Source organism: Balearica regulorum, chromosome 5 (genome assembly GCF_011004875.1).
Source record: "Balearica regulorum gibbericeps isolate bBalReg1 chromosome 5, bBalReg1.pri, whole genome shotgun sequence".
Classification (NCBI taxonomy): domain Eukaryota; kingdom Metazoa; phylum Chordata; class Aves; order Gruiformes; family Gruidae; genus Balearica; species Balearica regulorum.
In genome coordinates, this window is record NC_046188.1 from 38,450,852 (window position 1) to 38,467,540 (window position 16,689).

The 16,689-nt window shown below is 45.9% G+C and overlaps 2 protein-coding genes across 5 annotated transcripts; one reads left to right on the forward strand and one right to left on the reverse strand.

Moving 5' to 3' along the window:
* The first annotated feature begins 3,545 nt into the window (after window positions 1-3,545).
* SRSF5 (serine and arginine rich splicing factor 5) lies at window positions 3,546-8,274 on the forward strand. Of its 3 annotated transcripts, none has more exons than XM_075754227.1 (8): window positions 3,546-3,711; window positions 4,280-4,425; window positions 4,634-4,704; window positions 4,899-4,994; window positions 5,337-5,406; window positions 6,699-6,772; window positions 7,089-7,199; window positions 7,361-8,274. In XM_075754227.1, exons 2-8 carry the CDS (start codon window positions 4,300-4,302, stop codon window positions 7,608-7,610), a joined length of 798 nt encoding a protein of 265 aa, XP_075610342.1. In that variant the 5' UTR covers window positions 3,546-3,711; window positions 4,280-4,299; the 3' UTR covers window positions 7,611-8,274. The 3 variants fall into 3 exon arrangements, 2 of the variants coding, with proteins under 2 accessions (XP_075610342.1, XP_075610341.1); XR_012835695.1 differs by having other exon boundaries at window positions 3,576-3,711; window positions 5,680-6,772; XM_075754226.1 differs by having other exon boundaries at window positions 3,576-3,711; window positions 7,364-8,274.
* SLC10A1 (solute carrier family 10 member 1) lies at window positions 7,919-16,548 on the reverse strand. 2 transcript variants are annotated; one of them, XM_075754225.1, is made up of 7 exons: window positions 16,219-16,490; window positions 15,195-15,329; window positions 14,661-15,100; window positions 13,738-13,948; window positions 12,428-12,606; window positions 11,304-11,500; window positions 7,919-10,472 (listed from the first exon to the last, which is right to left on the reverse strand). In XM_075754225.1, the coding sequence occupies exons 3-7, from the start codon at window positions 15,059-15,061 to the stop codon at window positions 10,330-10,332; spliced, it is 1,131 nt and encodes a 376-aa protein (XP_075610340.1). In that variant the 5' UTR covers window positions 15,062-15,100; window positions 15,195-15,329; window positions 16,219-16,490; the 3' UTR covers window positions 7,919-10,329. The 2 variants fall into 2 exon arrangements, with proteins under 2 accessions (XP_075610340.1, XP_075610339.1); XM_075754224.1 differs by having other exon boundaries at window positions 8,419-10,472; window positions 15,195-15,349; window positions 16,219-16,548.
* Window positions 16,549-16,689: the final 141 nt, after the last annotated feature.

The window sequence follows — 16,689 nt, forward strand, 5'->3', positions numbered from 1 at the left end:
TAATGGGATATTAATTATTATGTTTGACTAGGAAGGGTGAGCGTGAGGAACTGTATCCAAAGGGTTTTAGCAGGAGCCAGCTGAAACAAGGCCGGTTAGGCAGTGAGGATCTGTTTGGACTGCGGAAGAATAGCCCTCAGTCAAGCTCCCTAACTCTACTGACTGCTCAGTAACACGTTTCTCTCTGAATTACAGTCTAGTGAAAAAACGGTGCTAGGGCTAAGTATATTTCTGGTTGCTGGGCAAGGACTCTCAGCCTGACACTAACGTATGAGAAATCTATATGTTTGGATTTGAGCAATTTAAAAGTTCAGCTTTCCTGAAAAGTGGAAAAATAGAAAAACTCAGTGACAAAGTTATTTCTGAATGTCTGTTACTCAATTATTTCTAGGTCAATTTCCACTTTCTTTCTCCAAGTATTTTGAAGAAAAGCAATTGGTGCTCAAAGATTAAATTCTCTAGTTTTTGCCATCTCCCTGAGACTTTTGCAAAGCAGCTCTTGAGCCCGCATTGCTGCCACCCTTAAGAAAGCTACATTTAGTCTGGCAGTAACAGAAATATGTTAGTTCACAGAGCCTTGGAAAAAAAGGACAGAGAATGCATAGGTAAATATGTGTGCAGAAAAGGAGAAAGTAAAGGTGGGTAGAGGACATTAGCATACAGAACCATAGTGGAAGCAACAACAAATGTATTCACCAGTAGCAGGAGACGATGCTAGCTACAGTTCTGCTTCCATTCACAGAGCTGCTGCAGAAATCAGCAAGTGCGGAGTCTTTGGCTATATGGCCTACACAAGGAGCTTCACTGTGGATCTGAGGGGCAGTTGTTTTTGCAGAGGGTCTTCAGCAACGGCAGGTAGAGTCTCTGAATTAGAGCCTCTCTTTTTTCCTCTCTCTTGCTCCTCCTTTTTTTTTTTTTCCTGTTCCCTCCTCCTCCCTGATTTAAAACTGTAGGGTGAAACTATATGAACTTCCTGTAGCCAGAGCATCCTTCAGCAAGTTATGCCAGAGGTCTACTACTAGCTGGTAAAGAACCACCTCCTTTTGCATGTTTTGAACTGGACTTCATTAGTTTCATTTGATAACATCTAATTTTGGTATTTGGAAGAGACAGTGAAGAGTTAATCCTTACTATTTTCCACAAGCAGTGCCAAATAGTAATGGTGGCTGGCTGGGACATTATTTCAGCTTTCATTTAGTCTTCCGTTGCCTCATGCCCTTTCTGCTTCCAAATAGTGAATAGTATTTACCTGGTTACTTTGATGAATTAACTAGAGGGATCTCAGCCTGCTTATGTGACTTTCAGCAGCCCAGAGTTGCAAGGAAGGCAGGGGTGTGGACATTAGTGGGCTAGCCAGCAGCAAGAATATTAGTCCTAGGTGGTCTTAAACAGTCTCAGGCCAAAGGGAGAAATACTCCTCCCAGTTAACACAAACCTCAGAGACACTGGGTAGGAAACAGATGTGCCTGCCCATGACCCACATGTGGGAAGCTCATGTGAGTAAAAGAGCATATGACCTTCATGTTGGTGACACCCTTGGCTAACACAGGAACCTTTGAAAGAGTGATTGTTGTCTCCTGGATCCCCTCCTGACTTTTGCTTCTCTTCTCCTAGTGGTCTGAAAAAGAGATGCAGGGGGGAGATCACTGCCTTGCAGTAAAAAGACACCACCTTTTAGGCTGCAGTTTCACACTGCTAAAATGAACAGCTCTTCTTTAATAGGGCGCTCCTGCCCCCCTTCCCCTCCTCTCTGTCCAGAGCTAACCCTTGTTTATCCCACTGCAAGCTGGTTTTCAGGAAATTAAACCAGTAGAAATCTGCTTGCTGCCTCTTCCAGGGCTAGTTTTTGCTGGTTTAGCTTTGTGAACCAGCTCGCTCCGCAGTCAGAAGAGTCCCAGTGTTGACAGGAACACGACTGCCTGTTCCCACAGCACCTGTTAGAGCATCGTAACTCATTATGAAATTAGCAGTGTTAAATGTTAGATGGCACATCTGAATGTATCTTCCTCAGCAGGTAAAGGTTATGATCCACAGGGATCATCACAAGTGTTGTCTTTCATTGCTCAAAGTCCTCCCTGTACTGCAGGTTCTCCCATGTGTGCATCACCCTTCCTTTTCCTCACGGAGCCAGACACTGCACAGAATGGAAGTCTGCATCTTTGTAATCCTTGAGAAAAGCAGGCGATGCTGTCAGTTACCCTTGCTAAACCTTTAGCTACACTTTCTCATCATTGCTCGCACATAGCAGAAATAACTTTCCCAGTTTTGGGACTCTGCATACTGTTGCAGTTTGAGGAGTGCGTGTGGAGGCAGTCATATAAAGCTATGATGTCAGTGGCATCATGTGCAGTATTGTTCCAGAGAAATTTACATCAGTGACTAAGCATGAAATAGAGAAGTTCATCCTCATAGACCTGATTAATAACAGACACCGGATGTAACAAAGATGGCATGTCACAGTCTGCAAGGGGAATGGGTAGGGGTAGGACTCAAGGCAACATGGGACTCCAGGTGATAAGTCGGGGAAATGCTATCAACAGGGTCACACCGTCTTTCAGGTCAACCTGACATAGCTATAATTGTCAGTTAACTCTTTGTGTAAAGCCAACTGATCCAGCAGTGCACAAATCTGGCAATGACAGTCACAGAACCACAACCTCTGTCTGTATTAGAAAACTAGTGGGTGTATCTTCAACTTCCAGATTGTCTTCTGCATTTTGAATGCCCCTTGGGATAATCCGTTGCCTTTACTGCAGTCATCTAGAAGCCAAGCTGTGATAAATTCTGCAGAGTTATGTAAAACAGAAACGAAGCTCAGCTCTCTATCATTACACACTTGATTCCAAATGAGGATGCAAATAGATCAGGTGCTCCTTATGTATTTTTTCTCTTCTTGTTCTTTGATCATCACACAGCCAAGAGAGAAATGCCTGTTCCTGCAAGACCATGCCCACTCCTGTGCCTGCCTAGCACACAAGCGCAGCAGTTTTTAGCCTCTTACGCACTGTACAAATAAAAGAGCCCAGCGCTTGTCTCTACCCCATCACCTCAGCTTTAATGACAGCCCTACACTATGCCACACTGAAAATCCAAGTTTGTGCTTTCACTGCCTTCTCAAAATGGCTTCCAGGTGAAGTAACACACTATGTTTTCCACACTCTGGACCAGCACTAATGCCACTATAAGTTTTCTTCCCACACAGGCAGCTTTAGCATACTGCCACCGGTTACCTAAACCAGGCAAAGGTGAGTACACCAACGGCCATCCTCCCTCGGCGGACCGAGGAGGGGCTCGGGAAGGCCCAGTTACGGGGGGGGCAGGTAGCGAGGGGCGTCCGCCCCCACACTTGTCCGCAGGCAGAGTGGGGCAGGGCTGGGCTGGGCTGGGCCCCGGCCCACCAGCAGGGCTGCGAGCGGGGCCGGGCTCGTGCGGTGCCTCAGGGCCGGGCGCGGGCACGATCCCTCCCCGCCCTGACCCAGATTCTCTGGGGAAGGGGTGGGGCCGCTGCCTCCGCCAATCGTCGCGCTCCGTCAGCGTCACGTGGGGCGCCGGTGACGCGCGGGGGCCACCTCCATTTTGCAGCGCAGCGGCGGGGCGGCGCGGCAGTCAGGAGTTGGCTGTTACAGAGGGAGGACGGAGCTGCCCGCCAGCCGAGCGCCGACTGCCCCAAGCGCCCGCCCGGCTCGGCCCGCACCGAGACCCGCAGCCCAGGTTCGTGACAGGCCAGGGGCCGGGCGCGGCGGAGCGTGGGGGCCTCCCCGCGGAGCGCAGCGCCGCGGGCGGGCGGGCGGCGGCGGGGGAGCAGGGTCGGTGGCGCAGGGAGCTCCCGGCTGTGCAGCTAGCCAGCCTCCGATTGGCGGCCAGTTTTCTCGTCGCTCTGTTTTATTGTGGTGCCGCCGCGGAGTTAGCGCTGTTGGTGTCGCTGTGGGTGCGGCCTGAACCGCCATTTTGTGGTGGAGCGATGGCGTTGGCTTTTCTTCCCTAGCTTCGCGGGCGCGGTGCGCATGCGCTGGCGGAGAGGGGCGGGGTTGCGCGGTCCTCGGAATGTTCTGGGCGGGGCTGCAGGCGGACTGTCGAGTTCCTATTGGCGCAGGTTAAGGCGGATCCCACTTGGCTCCTTCCTATTGGGCCGGAGTGGGGGCGAGGCCGGGCCGCGGGCCTGCTGCGGACTGCGGCAGGGAGGGCGGCTGCGCGGGGCGGGGGTGTGCTGAGTCACCGGGCAGGGCTGGGGGGCGGCGGGCCGGGGGCGCTGACGGGCTGGGCGCCGTGTCTCCCGCAGCGAGCCCCGCGCCCACAGCCATGAGCGGCTGCCGCGTCTTCATCGGGAGGCTGAACCCGGCCGCCAGGGAGAAGGACGTGGAGAGGTTCTTCAAGGGATACGGCCGCATCCGGGACATCGATCTGAAGAGGGGGTTTGGGTTTGTGGTGAGTGCGCCCCTCTGCAGGGCACTGCAGTCCCTGTCCGTTGGTGGTCACTCGGATCTCATGTGCGTTTGATGTGCACGAAGCTACTTTTAGAGATAATGCCATTAACGTGCTCAGCTAAGTATATTATGTGGCAAATAAGCGTTTGTTAATTTTTTAGAGATACAGGGTTTTTTACTTTTATGTTTTTTCTGTGGTGGTTTTGCAGGAGTTTGAGGATCCGAGGGATGCAGATGATGCTGTCTATGAATTGGATGGAAAAGAGCTTTGCAGTGAGAGGTGAGATACTTCTTATTTTAGATATTCATGTTTATGTATTTGTGAAATAGGGTGAGTCAATTGTAACTTGCATGGTGTTACCAGAATTGTTTAATCTTTTTTGTGGGTTCCCCCCCCTCCCCGTAACTCTGAAGGAATATGTAAAAAGAAAAATGTAAAAGCATGGTTTTCCATTTCTTTTTTTTTTTCCTTAGGGTTACAATTGAGCATGCAAGAGCACGCTCTAGGGGTAGAGGCAGAGGGAGGTACTCTGACCGTTTTAGTAGCCGCCGACCACGTAGTGACAGGAGGTATGTATAGCTTTGAACTGATGTAATTTAAAAAAGAATACTGTAGACTGATCTGATCCAAGAACTTGAGCTAGAATGAGATATTAAAAGGTATTTGTCTCTTTAGTAAATCATTTGATGTGGCAGTAGGATAACAAGAATTGCAAAACTCTTAGATATGCTTGTCATCTTTATGCTCTTCCCCCCCAAGTACTTAATGCTTGTCCTAGATAAATCAGGGCATTCCATAGTTAAGTTGTAGTAATGATGATGATGTACCGGTTATTGGTATAGCCTTTATTAGTATTAACGTGTTTATATTTTAATTACTAATAAAAGTCTCAATTGTTTATTTCCAAACAGAAATGCCCCACCTGTAAGAACAGAAAATCGCCTCATAGTAGAAAATTTGTCTTCCCGAGTCAGCTGGCAGGTTTGTTGAAACACGATTAACTATTTTGACTTCATTTAATCGGTATGTAATGTAATTATTTTGTAAAATAATTAGTTTAAAAGTAAATATAATTTATTAAAAATGTTTATGTAATTAATGTAATTTTAAATAATGTAATTTAAATATTTTGAATGAAAACTAGTTAATCTTAATTTTTAATAATAATAAATGTATGTAATTGAGGATATATATTTATTTTTTTCTTGTTTTTTAAATCCATTTTAACCACATATTAAACCCTTTATTTGCCAGCCTATCTGTGTCGTTGGCCTTATGACGAGGAGTGCCTGTGGGTTATCCTAATCGTTCTGTCTTGGTCACTCTTGGTTGGGCCTGGTTGACTTTCCAGTCAGCTCCTACAATGTCACTTGGCCACCTCTAGATCTGTGTTTGCCGGTCTAGACGTAATCGATGCACTCCTTAAAGTGCCACATTGCAGCGATCCCAGAGCGTTAACGAGATCTGATTCCTAAGTTGAGAGCTGTTCTTCCTGTAACGCTTCCGAATAACGAGGTCCTGGTCGAAAAGAGTTGAAAGATACGAAATTAGGTGGTCGTTGGAATCCTGATCGCAGTAAAGTGGTCCTTGGTAACATCAAGCATAGAGAATGTCTGGATCCATCAATAGTCTCCTAATAGGGAGGGCAGTGCGATTAATGGCTTCCATCGACTGGGTAGTGTTCGTCAAGTGGGTGGCGAAGAGCCAGTCGGGCATATATCATGACGGTATCTCCGGTCGCTTAATGCAGTTTGCTGCTTGGCTAGCCTAGGGAAATGTTAATAAAGGTAAAGTAAACTATATTTTTAATGACATATGGGGCACAAAATAATTGGCGTTATGTAAATGTAATTCTGTATGCATATAAGACTCGTAATGTAAATGGAGACTGAAATAGTACAAAAATACGTGGGTAGTATTTCACACTCAGTCCAGTATATATATATACAAATGTACTTTTTTATTTCTTTCTCTCTTTCTCTCTCTCTCTCTTTCTTATTTAATCTATATAATCTTTGTAGACTAACATTTTCCTTAATGTTAAGACACTTTATTGGCATTTTGCTTAAAGCAATATGCTTTTTTCATTTATTTCGTGCCCTGATGTAGATAATTCAATTTTGATAGAATACAAGTGTGGCAATTGCCATGTTTGTAATTTATCTAACCTTCTCTTTCAGTAGTCATAAGTTTCTTTTGTTTGTATTTAACTATTTTTATATAGATAAGTATTAATTTCACTTCTTTGAATAACATGACTGGTCTTGTGTTAGGATCTCAAAGACTTCATGAGACAAGCTGGGGAAGTAACCTTTGCAGATGCACACAGACCTAAGTTAAATGAAGGGTAAGCCTCTAAACTCATCTCTTGAAAGCTGTGGAGTAGTAGTTGTATGTATAACTCTTGGGGGGGGAATCTGGCTACTTTCAGTGCTAGGCAGCTGTTCGTGGTTTAATTTAGCTACCCTTTGAAAATCGATTCTCTGGTATTTGGGAACGGGAATTCTTCAATTCATGCTTGAGTTACGACAAGGGTTGCACTGAGCAACGTGGGGTTTTTGAGTTGGGTTTTTTCCCCCAGAATATGCTTTGCTCTTTCATCAAAAATAGAAATTGCAGTTGTGAACTCTGTGTTCTGTTTCTGTTTTATTTTTTTTCTTCAGGGTGGTTGAATTCGCCTCTTACAGTGATTTAAAGAATGCTATTGAAAAACTTTCTGGTAAAGAAATTAATGGAAGGAAAATCAAACTAATTGAAGGCAGCAAAAGGCACAGGTATGGATTACTGTTCTCTTCAGTAATGCTTAAACACCCACTGAGAAAGCTTGGAAGTCACTGAGTGACCAGGCAACCAAACTGGAGACCAGTAAATTGCCTGGCTGTTGTCGTGGTCTGTGACATTTCGTTGCTAACACTGATACTCTCTGTTTCCTCAGTAGGTCCAGAAGCAGGTCACGGTCTCGTAGCAGAAGCTCATCCAGGTCTCGTAGCCGTTCCCGTTCCCGCAGCCGCAAGTCTTACAGCAGGTCAAGGAGTAGGAGCCGTAGCAAGTCTCGATCAGTTAGTAGATCTCCAATGCCAGAGAAGAGCCAGAAACGTGGTTCTTCCAGTAGATCGAAATCCCCATCATCTGTGGATCGGCAGAGGTCTAGATCGAGGTCGAGATCTGTTGACAGTGGCAACTGAACTATAAGTAACTTGCCCTGGGGGCCCTTTTTTAAACCATACTTGCTAATACTTGTGGTAAGTATGTGACTTTCTGTGGGGAAGGGTTTGGATGGGGAGGGGGGGAGGGATGGGGAAACTTTGTAGATGTGGACCATGGTGGGAAGGGTTATTGACTAATTGTATTAAATGTTTTTTGATAACCCTTTTCTTGCTCACATTTTTTGTGAATGTCTGAAGTGTATAGTTTGTGTATATTGGCAGAGCTCTTTATAACTAAAGCAGACAACTTACACTTTTTTGTACTCCAAAAAAAAAAAGGTCATCCAAACACTTAATTCCCAGTATATTCAACTGTGAATAGCAACTCAGACCATCAGTTTAATATCTCAAATTAAAGAATAGCTTTAGGCATCTAAGAGCTCTACATGTGCTGTACATAAAGCTTTATTTCAGAGGGTATTTTTTTGTGCTTTTGAACCGTTGTTTCAGTTTTAGGTCAGCAGATTAAGTGCTGGTCAGTACTGGTAATAAAACTTTATTTTAAAAGCTTTTCATTTAACATGACTTGCACTACACTACAAAAATGCCCATTTCACTGCCCTGTGGTAATAATACTCTATAAAGCACCCTAAGTCTTGATACTTAAGAATTAAGTAGCTCAAATAAAGTATAAAGAAACATGTGTCTGCTTCTAGTGTGTTCTTACTGATAATAAAGTGTTTGTGCCTATGCCACGTGCTGTTTTGGACAGTGTTAAAATCTTTCTTAAAGATGGGTCTACAGCAAAGCTATTGTTGAGTGGGGTTTTCTGGGTTTTTTGGGTTGGTTTTTTTTTGAGGAGGGAACTTTTAAACAGATCATGCTGTGTCTTCTGAAATAAGAACCTCAATGAGAATCATGCTGTCATAGTTCATAGCAGAAGGTGGAATGGACAAGTCATTTAGGCTTTAATCACTTGGGATAATAAACATGGAATGTTAAAAATGGATGTAGTTGGCATACTTCATGAGTGTGTTTGTGCACACCCGTATGAGAGAACATTGAGGTGTGGTTAAAGCGTTTTTTATAGGCGTTAGTCCGCACTCTGGAGGAAGAGGAGGGATGGGGAACTTGGGGGGTGGGAGTACTGCAGTGTTGTACCTTATGGGTCAGCAGCCCTCTGCAAGCCCCATGTTTTGCAAGACAGAGCTTTATAAGAAAACATGTTATTTTCCAAATCAAATTCTAAAGTGCTTTACAAAGCTACTCCAGTAACCCACTGAAACCTTTAAAAAGATCTTTGGAGCCCAGGGTGGGCAAGGTGGTTCTGCTCAGAGTGAGGTCTGGCCTTGGGGAAGGTTAGTCCTAAGGTTAGTCCTTTGGTATCTAAGAAAGAGCTTCTGTGCCTCGTGAATACGTCCAGTAGTGTGGCGCTGCATCAGACTGTCAGGGGCTCCTGGGAGTGGGCTGCGAGAGGTGGTCGGATTGGTACGTGGTTAAGTGGGTTGTTACTAGTTGGCTTTGGGGAGTGGATGGCCTCATGCTGAGAGGGTAGTAGTTCAGGTGCTCCATCACCTTAAGGGGTGTGGAAGAAAGTTTTAACTTCCAGGGACGCTGCTCCAGGTGTAAGGTTAGCTGGTTACCTGGTCAGTTGAGCGTCCTGCTTGCTTGAATAATTATGGGCATCAGTGTTCAAGTGGGATGTGGCTCCAACAGGACCCCAGGTGGCTGAAGGCCACTGATGGTTGGAAGGGGGTGGCATTTCAGATGCTTCCTTCCCTCGAGCCAAGTATGAAAAACTACCTGGTCTATATATGGCTGTTCCGAATTCTGTTTCTAAGCCATGCTACTTGCCTTGCAGCAGCATGAATGGATTTCTGCATTTCACTTGGGGAGCTGGCTGTTGTGGCAAACTTTCTGTTTAAAACAAACTCCCAGGCTTTGCGTTATGGAGGGTTGTGTTGACTTCTGGCCAGAAGTGATTCTGCATTTATTAAGTGTAGGTTCTTGGTACGAGTCTGTTTATTCTTAGTTAAAATGGATTAGTTCAGGTTGCAGTGCGTGCTGAGCGCATCGGAGATGTTAATGCCAGTCTTCCCTCGTGCTTGTAGTGTGGCAATAGGCAGGTGGTGTATTTAGCTGGCTGACTCCTACAAAGCAAGGCATGTTCAGGGCTCATTTGTTTTCAGAGGTACAGCTCACTGTACCTAAACTCAACATACCAAGGCCATGTTCAGTTTTTGCGGCCTCAGCTGCTCAGCGGTACGCGGCACAGCGCTTGGATTTTGGAAAATGGGAGCGACCAGTAGCCCATGGGCTGCTTGACCGCATGCTGAGTCTTGGTGGCTCCTGCCTGCACTGAGAAACTTTCACAACTCATTTTGGGCCTTTGTTAGAGACTTTACGTTGATCTTCAGTGATGTCTTTGGGAGCTGCTTCCAATGTGGGCCAGCGAGGCGATCACAGGTAAGTGAAATTAAAAAAGAAAATTGATGCAGGTAGTGATTTTTCATATGGACACAACTGGGGGCAGCCCTTTGGGACTGTGGTCCTAAGCTGTCCCAAAGGGTTGTCACAATGGCTTGGAAGTCACTGGAAGTCGTCTTTGTGGGCTGGCAGGGAGAGGCTTAGTCTGGAGTGAGGTCTTTGGGAAGTAACAGTGCGGGTGCATCCCTTTGTCTGGCGTAAAACGCGCATATAGATAGAAGCCTTACACAGAACTGGCGGGGACCTGTACACTGGCTGCACAAGGTGGAGCTCAGAGGGTTTGCGAGAGCGGCTGCTGCAGAATCTGTCCGTGGTGTTTTCCTGGTTTCCCGCTGTTTGTACAGGGTCTTGACACTGGTTTCATTTCTTGAGCGCTAACCGCATCCACAGTTGTGCAGATTGTTTTTGCTGCATCTGAAGAAAAAGGAAAATGTAGTGAGAATAGGCAGTTCTGAACCTAGGTTATAGAAAGATTGTGGCACAGCTGCAATTGGTGTTGCTGGGTGATTTAAAGCAAAAGGAAGGAACTTGGAAGTCCTGTTAAAATATTTAAGCTGTTTTGTTTGCAATCAGTTTGCAGCAGTGCATTCTCCACCCAGCTTCACAGGTGCTCAGCTGAGCTTTCGCGTTATGGACCAGTTGAAGTTGGAGAAGAGTCTACCTCGCATCGATACCAGTACTGTATATATATTTTAATTAAGCTCGAATCTGTTTATGTACTTTTCTAGCAAAAGATCCAGGTGTTTCCTTCCTTCAGCTGCAGTACTTGACAGTTCTGTCCTTTTCCTCCTCCCCCCGCTCCAAAAGTGACACCCTTCAGTGAATCTCTCAACAGTTTACAGGAAAGCCGGAATTTGTTGCATTAAAGAATACCTAATGTTCTCGTGTAGTTTTAGGTTCTCTGTGCGTGTGACTGTTTTTTGATTGTACCCAGTGCAAATCATAGCTTTTGCAGGATGCTCGTCCTAGGTTAAGCACAGGGCTCTGAAAACCTCTGAGCACTGATAATATAGATAGTATATAGCTATAGGAAATGTTCTGCTGATGCAAGAAGCCATCATTCCTAATGTCTTCAGTTACCTATGAATTTTTGACTGTGATTTGTGTTGAATGCATTGGGTATTGTAACTGAGTTAAAGGGCAGCCTGATTCTGCCCCTAGAAAGCAGCGTCATTGGTGATTACACGTAAGCGTATATGGTTTGGATTGGAAAGTGTAAGAACTGCAGGAGAAAGCTGTACTTGCCATTTGGTTTCTTTATTCTGTCATGGATCCTGAAGACCAGGATCAGCAGAAGTCCCTCTCCAAGCTGGAACAGTAAGTAGAGCAGTGGGAAGAAGTACAGGGGGCCGATGATTTCTGGGGTGAAGGCAATCTTGAGAATAGTTGAGCACAGCTGTACATTCTGGCAGCCAGTTTCCATGCACACTGTCCGCCTGCATCTGAAGGAGGAAAAGTTAAACAGATTACAGATTTAATCCACTTTTAAACAATTGAAAAAGAAGCCTGCCCACCTTGCTGTTGTAATGTTTCATCCCTTTGTGTGTGCTAAAAGCTGCTTTATCAGGAGCAATACTGGGATCCCTAGAAGGTTTTGCCTCATGCTCCCTTTGCAGTGTGCAGACAGAACACGTTATAAATGTGGACTTTGTGCCTGATGGTGTTTGGAGGCCTTGTGTCCTGCTCTGGGCTTTGCAGCTTCCTGCAGGGAAGGGATCTGCTTCTGAAGTGAAAAGAGGAGTCTCCCAGATGTGAAGGTAAAAGCGAATAGAAAATAGTGAGGACTAGCAGGCTTCTTACCTGGATTAGGTAGGATGAGAAAGGGAAGGAGTGCAAGGTTTCCATCGTGAATCCCTGGGGCTGCAGCTGAATGCACTGACTAGGTTGGGGTAGTTCTCAGCTGAGGAATAATTGTGTTACCTGGAGCTTGGTCTCTGTTGGTATTCTCCGATTTTTAATTTTTTATTTATATGGTGCTATTAATTCTCTTCCTCCTCCAGCTTCATTACTGAAAGCAGAGGCTGGTAATGCGTGCCTGGCAGGTCACTGGTGACCTTAAGTCAAAACCATCCATCTGCTTGTCCAGTGAACCTTCTACCCCTTCCGTGGTGATCAGGTACCCGTGTCAAAAAAGCTGCTCCAGCTGCTCCTTCCCTCTCTGCTGAGCCGAGCAGAGGTTGAACTCATTTCTCTCCCCACTCAAGGTGTGACAGCATTGACTTGGGACCAGCTTACAGTGTGTCTGCCTGTACTCCTAGGGCCCGTTTTGTTTTCACCACGTTTCACCGTTGGTCCATAGACCAGAGCTGTTTTACCTCTCTGTTCCTTCTGGTGACAGAGTGAGGGGAGGGGGGAGTGGAGGAACATACCGGTCATTAAGCTTGAAGACTGCGGAGAGAGCATAGCCCAGCAGGAATCCAATAAAAGGCATCAAGGCAGAAGATCCCAGGAGGGAAGGTGAAAAGATGACCATGATACCACTTCCCACATTGGCCACGGACAGTACAATTATTGCGGCAGATGATAGTAGAAGGACAACCATCCCTGCCTAAAATAAAAGTGGTCAAGACCTGGACAAGAGAGAGATCTCCAGCAAAATTTGGATGGAATTCCCCAGGTGCGTTTTAAAAGTAAGTTTCTACTCCCTTCCTCTTTTGTAGACAAGATAAATGGAAAGCTGGTGTTAGCAGAAAGGAACATGAACCAAGGGTCATCTGGCCAGTGTAGGTCACCTTCTCATGCTAGGCTTATAAAGCTGCTTCTGAAACAGTCTAGTCATCACTGCCCTAAGCTGGGTAAAGGAACCTTTGAAGAGCTCTGGTCGTCCTGTGTCTGCTATAGCCTGACTCCCAGGTTCCCATGCTTCTTAAAGGTTAGCGATTCCTAATGTCATTTTATCAGGTCTGGTTTTGAGTCTTGGCACCAAATTCTTGCTGTGCTTGGTCCCAGTTTCTCTGAGATGAAGCCTTAGTGAAAGAAACTGAAAAATAGGTTTATAAAGTTGTTAGTAGCTCTCTGGGTTCTGCCAGTGAAGCTCTTGAGTTAGACAGTGGTGTAGTTGGTTGTCCAGATTTCCCTTTTGCTATTTAAATGCCTGATGTACAAAGGAGGCAGGGCGTTGATTCCAGGCATAAGCGGGTGCTTAGTGATCTAGTGGCTTCTGCTGGATGGATATCTCATTGATGTAAGCAGCAACTTTGTGATGTTGCTTTTCCCCTATGCTAGACCTCTGAGAATAGTGGGGTACATTTGTTTGGTGGTTTTGTGGTTTTTGTTTCTTTGTTTGGGGTTTTTGGTTTTGGGTTTTTGGGGTTTTTTTGGTGTGTGGTTTTTTCTTTTTTAATCTGGGGTCTGCTTTGGTTAGAGCAATAGTCAGGGGTAGTGCCTATGAGGCTTTTTAGTGCTGCTTATAGCAAGAGAAAATAAAACTGCAGCCAACAAAGGAGAGCAAGATAGGAACTTGCTTACAAAATGTTGTTTGTCTGGAAAAGGTGAAGGACTTCTCTTTGGGCAAATATTTTAATGATTAAAGTGGTGAAGTGGATGTCTTGAGTTCTGTCCTCAACCCTTTCATTGATTTGTGGTATGTCTTAAAGAAGTGAATATTTCTGTGCCTTTCTTTTTGAAAACTTCCTTGAGGCCCTTGGTTGAAAGGCAACTAGCACAGGGTACTTCTTACCTTGATGATAAAGCCAGTGTACTGTGGTTTCTTCTCATTCAAGATGATGCCGATGGCACAGGGGATTAGCATTAGGACCAGGGAGGTGATTATTCCTTTGTAAGGCACCTTGCCCTCCAAATCGCCCTCATATAGTCCTCCCGAGTAAAGGTACAGAAGCAGAGGCATTAGTCCAATTGCCAGGACCGTTGAGCATGTGGTCATTACAATGCTGAGATGAAGAAAGGACCCTTCAGTAGAAGAATGACACTTTTTTTTATGGAATACACTCATTTTTCTTACTAACCTGGACACATGATTTTAATGTAAGACTTCACCTCGATCTTTCCCAACTTATCACTGAGGTTTCCCCATCACTGTCAGGTTGTATAAGGACATGATATGAACAGAGAGGGAGGAAGATGACTCAAGTTCTATACCAGCTCAGAAAGGACCCTCGTTATGGGTACAGCTCATGTTTCAGAAATTCAAAGTGACACAGCAAGTCATGCTTGATATTTTCCCCCAGATCTTGTTTTATCGCTAGAGTTTGTTGGATTGTGGGGTTCTGCTAGTTCAATATTTCTCACCGATGCAGCCTCTTCAGTGTGCTCAGTTTACACAACTGTATGCTGCTATATGGATAGATGCAGCAGATAGATGCTATATGTACTGCTATGCGGAGGCAAAAAAGTGTTCCTGCACCCATCTCATCAAGATCAGCATGCCACGTGCTTTGCAGAAAGGTACAAAATCCTGTTTTATTGTAAAACTGGGACAAATTGGCTCATTGAGCAATATGGGTGCTTTAAAAATATCCTAGACTTAGTATTTCAGTCTTTCTCTAGCTTCTTGGGGATTGCTAATGTTGATTAAACTAGCTTCTGAACCAGTCATATGACTAGATTGGCCTGGGCAATGAACACGTACTCAGCTTTCCTTACCTGAGGTTCATGTCCCCTCTCAGTGCCAGACTAAAGATGTTGGAGAGGTTCCCCCCCGGGCAGCAGCCGCAGATGAGGATGGCCAGGGATTCTGCAGCACTCAGCTGGAAGAGCTTGCCCAATATGAATGCTGTCAAAGGCATGACGCCATACTGAGCCATTACGGCAATTGCCACACCTTTGGGTTTCCTGAGGTGAGTTGTGATCTTGGCTATCTCCATCGTACACCCCAGAGATACCATGATGACAAAGAGGACCACAATAAGGATCGCATTCAGGGCTTTGTCTGTGGCCTGCTGGCTAAATGCAAATGGTGGTGCTACACTGATGAAGGAGGTGTTCTGTGTGAGACTTGGGGTCCAAAGCTCTGGGCTCTCAAAGGCACCTTTGGTCTTGTTCATCCTGCTGAAGAGCTGAGAAGTCCCTTCTTCTGTAAGTGGCTGGGAAGGTGAGGAAGGGATTGATTCAGAAGTCCAAATAACATCAAATTAACCCAAGCAAAATGTGAGCTGTCTTTCAGGCCACAGCTCTTACTGTTTAGTAGCTGTTGAAACAGAAATTCAGGTTTTGAGCAAACATCAGCTGTGAACCCCGTTCCCTTCAGGAATACATTGTGCAGTTTGTGTATCTTCTGCTCTGGTCCCCCACCTCTTCCAGTGTCTGCTCTCACTGTGAGAACGTGGGCATAGCTGATGACAATGAGAGGGAGGCTTGTTCAAAACTAATAAAGATGGGCACTTCATACAAGGGAAAACAAACCAGAAGAACCTCGCATCCACAAGATACTGCTGAGGCCAACCCTTAAAAACATGATGCATCCACAGTACTTTATTTTTAACAAAGGTTATAAATGCTTATGCTTCTGGCCATAGATCAATCTCTCGATAGGACAGCTGAGAAGAAACTTCTTCCATGGATGAGTAGTTTCTCTAGCAAACTCTTAGAGGCCTTCATGTCTCCCTTCCTTCAAAGCATTATTCCCTTCTTAGCATTGAGGGGAGGTTCTGCATGGCAGTAGCCTCAACTGACCTGTGCAGTGCAAAGCTGTGCTTGCTGCAGCATGGCAGTGTTGCTTCAGGAGCTGAGGTGCTCTGCACCATGACAGGTGAGGGGTGCAGGCATTGCCCAAGCTCTCCAAGCAAAGCCAAATAGGCAGCTTTTACGCACCCCAGACCAATACCTGCCTTGTGCTTTTAGTACAAGGCTGCACTGGCCAACACATGCCCAGAGCTCTGGTTTGCAGGGAAACAGGAGCTGGGCAGCTGGTGCTTGGGCAGGAAGAGAGAGGTGGTTCGCAAAGATTGTTCCTCCAGCTGCTGCAGAAGTGACTTCTGCTCATACCCCCGCTGCTCCCTGTCCCTGACTGTACACGGGACGTGCTTCCCTGGGTCTGCCATGCTGGGGAACGGCACGTTGCCTGCCTCATCCCCAGGTGCCACACTCCCTGACCCCTCTATGGGTTTTGCCTTCACTAAAGGCCAACCCCGAGGTCCGGCATGGGTTTCTAGAAACACACAGAGCTGAACGCATTAAACTAGAGCAAAGTGAATGCTGTTACCTTACATGCCTGTGGATTTGGCTGTAGGAGGCTTCGGTGAGATTACTCGCTGCTCCATTCCTTCCTGGCCAAGCTCAGTGAGCGATAGCATTCTTCAGTCGTTCTGCTTCAAGGAAATCTTTCTCCCTTGGCAAAATCTTGTCCTCTGCTTGCAGAATATGAAGCCTGGGTCTAAAAGAGCCTTTTAGAAAGGGAAGTTGTTATATGACAGTTATGTGATAGGACTGCAGTCTTTTTCTCTCTGGTGCAGTACTAGGGAAGGGATTTTAACCAGGGAGACTTGCTGCAATACGGCCAAGCTCTAATCCCTTTGCCGAAGGGCATTATAATACTGCAGTAATGTGTCCATCGCTCCTATTCATCTGGGAGCTCAGCAGGCTCAGCCTCTCCAGCCCCATTGCCTGGAAACGCTGCCGGCGGCAGGCAGGAATGCCGGAGCTGTTCCTCCCCGCTTGCTCTCACTTTGGTTGG

What these genes read in the sequence shown, in the direction of transcription:
- SRSF5 (XM_075754227.1), top strand. Translation starts at nt 4,300, where the DNA reads ATGAGCGGCTGCCGCGTCTTCATCGGGAGGCTGAACCCGGCCGCCAGG. An exon ending in CGACCACGTAGTGACAGGAG is followed by an intron (nt 4,995 to 5,336) that starts GTATGTATAGCT and finishes ATTTCCAAACAG; the next exon opens with AAATGCCCCACCTGTAAGAA. An exon ending in CTTCCCGAGTCAGCTGGCAG is followed by an intron (nt 5,407 to 6,698) that starts GTTTGTTGAAAC and finishes GTCTTGTGTTAG; the next exon opens with GATCTCAAAGACTTCATGAG.
- SLC10A1 (XM_075754225.1), bottom strand. Translation starts at nt 15,061, where the DNA reads ATGAACAAGACCAAAGGTGCCTTTGAGAGCCCAGAGCTTTGGACCCCA. An exon ending in AGAGGGGACATGAACCTCAG is followed by an intron (nt 13,949 to 14,660) that starts GTAAGGAAAGCT and finishes TCTTCATCTCAG; the next exon opens with CATTGTAATGACCACATGCT. An exon ending in ACACTGGCTTTATCATCAAG is followed by an intron (nt 12,607 to 13,737) that starts GTAAGAAGTACC and finishes CTTTTATTTTAG; the next exon opens with GCAGGGATGGTTGTCCTTCT.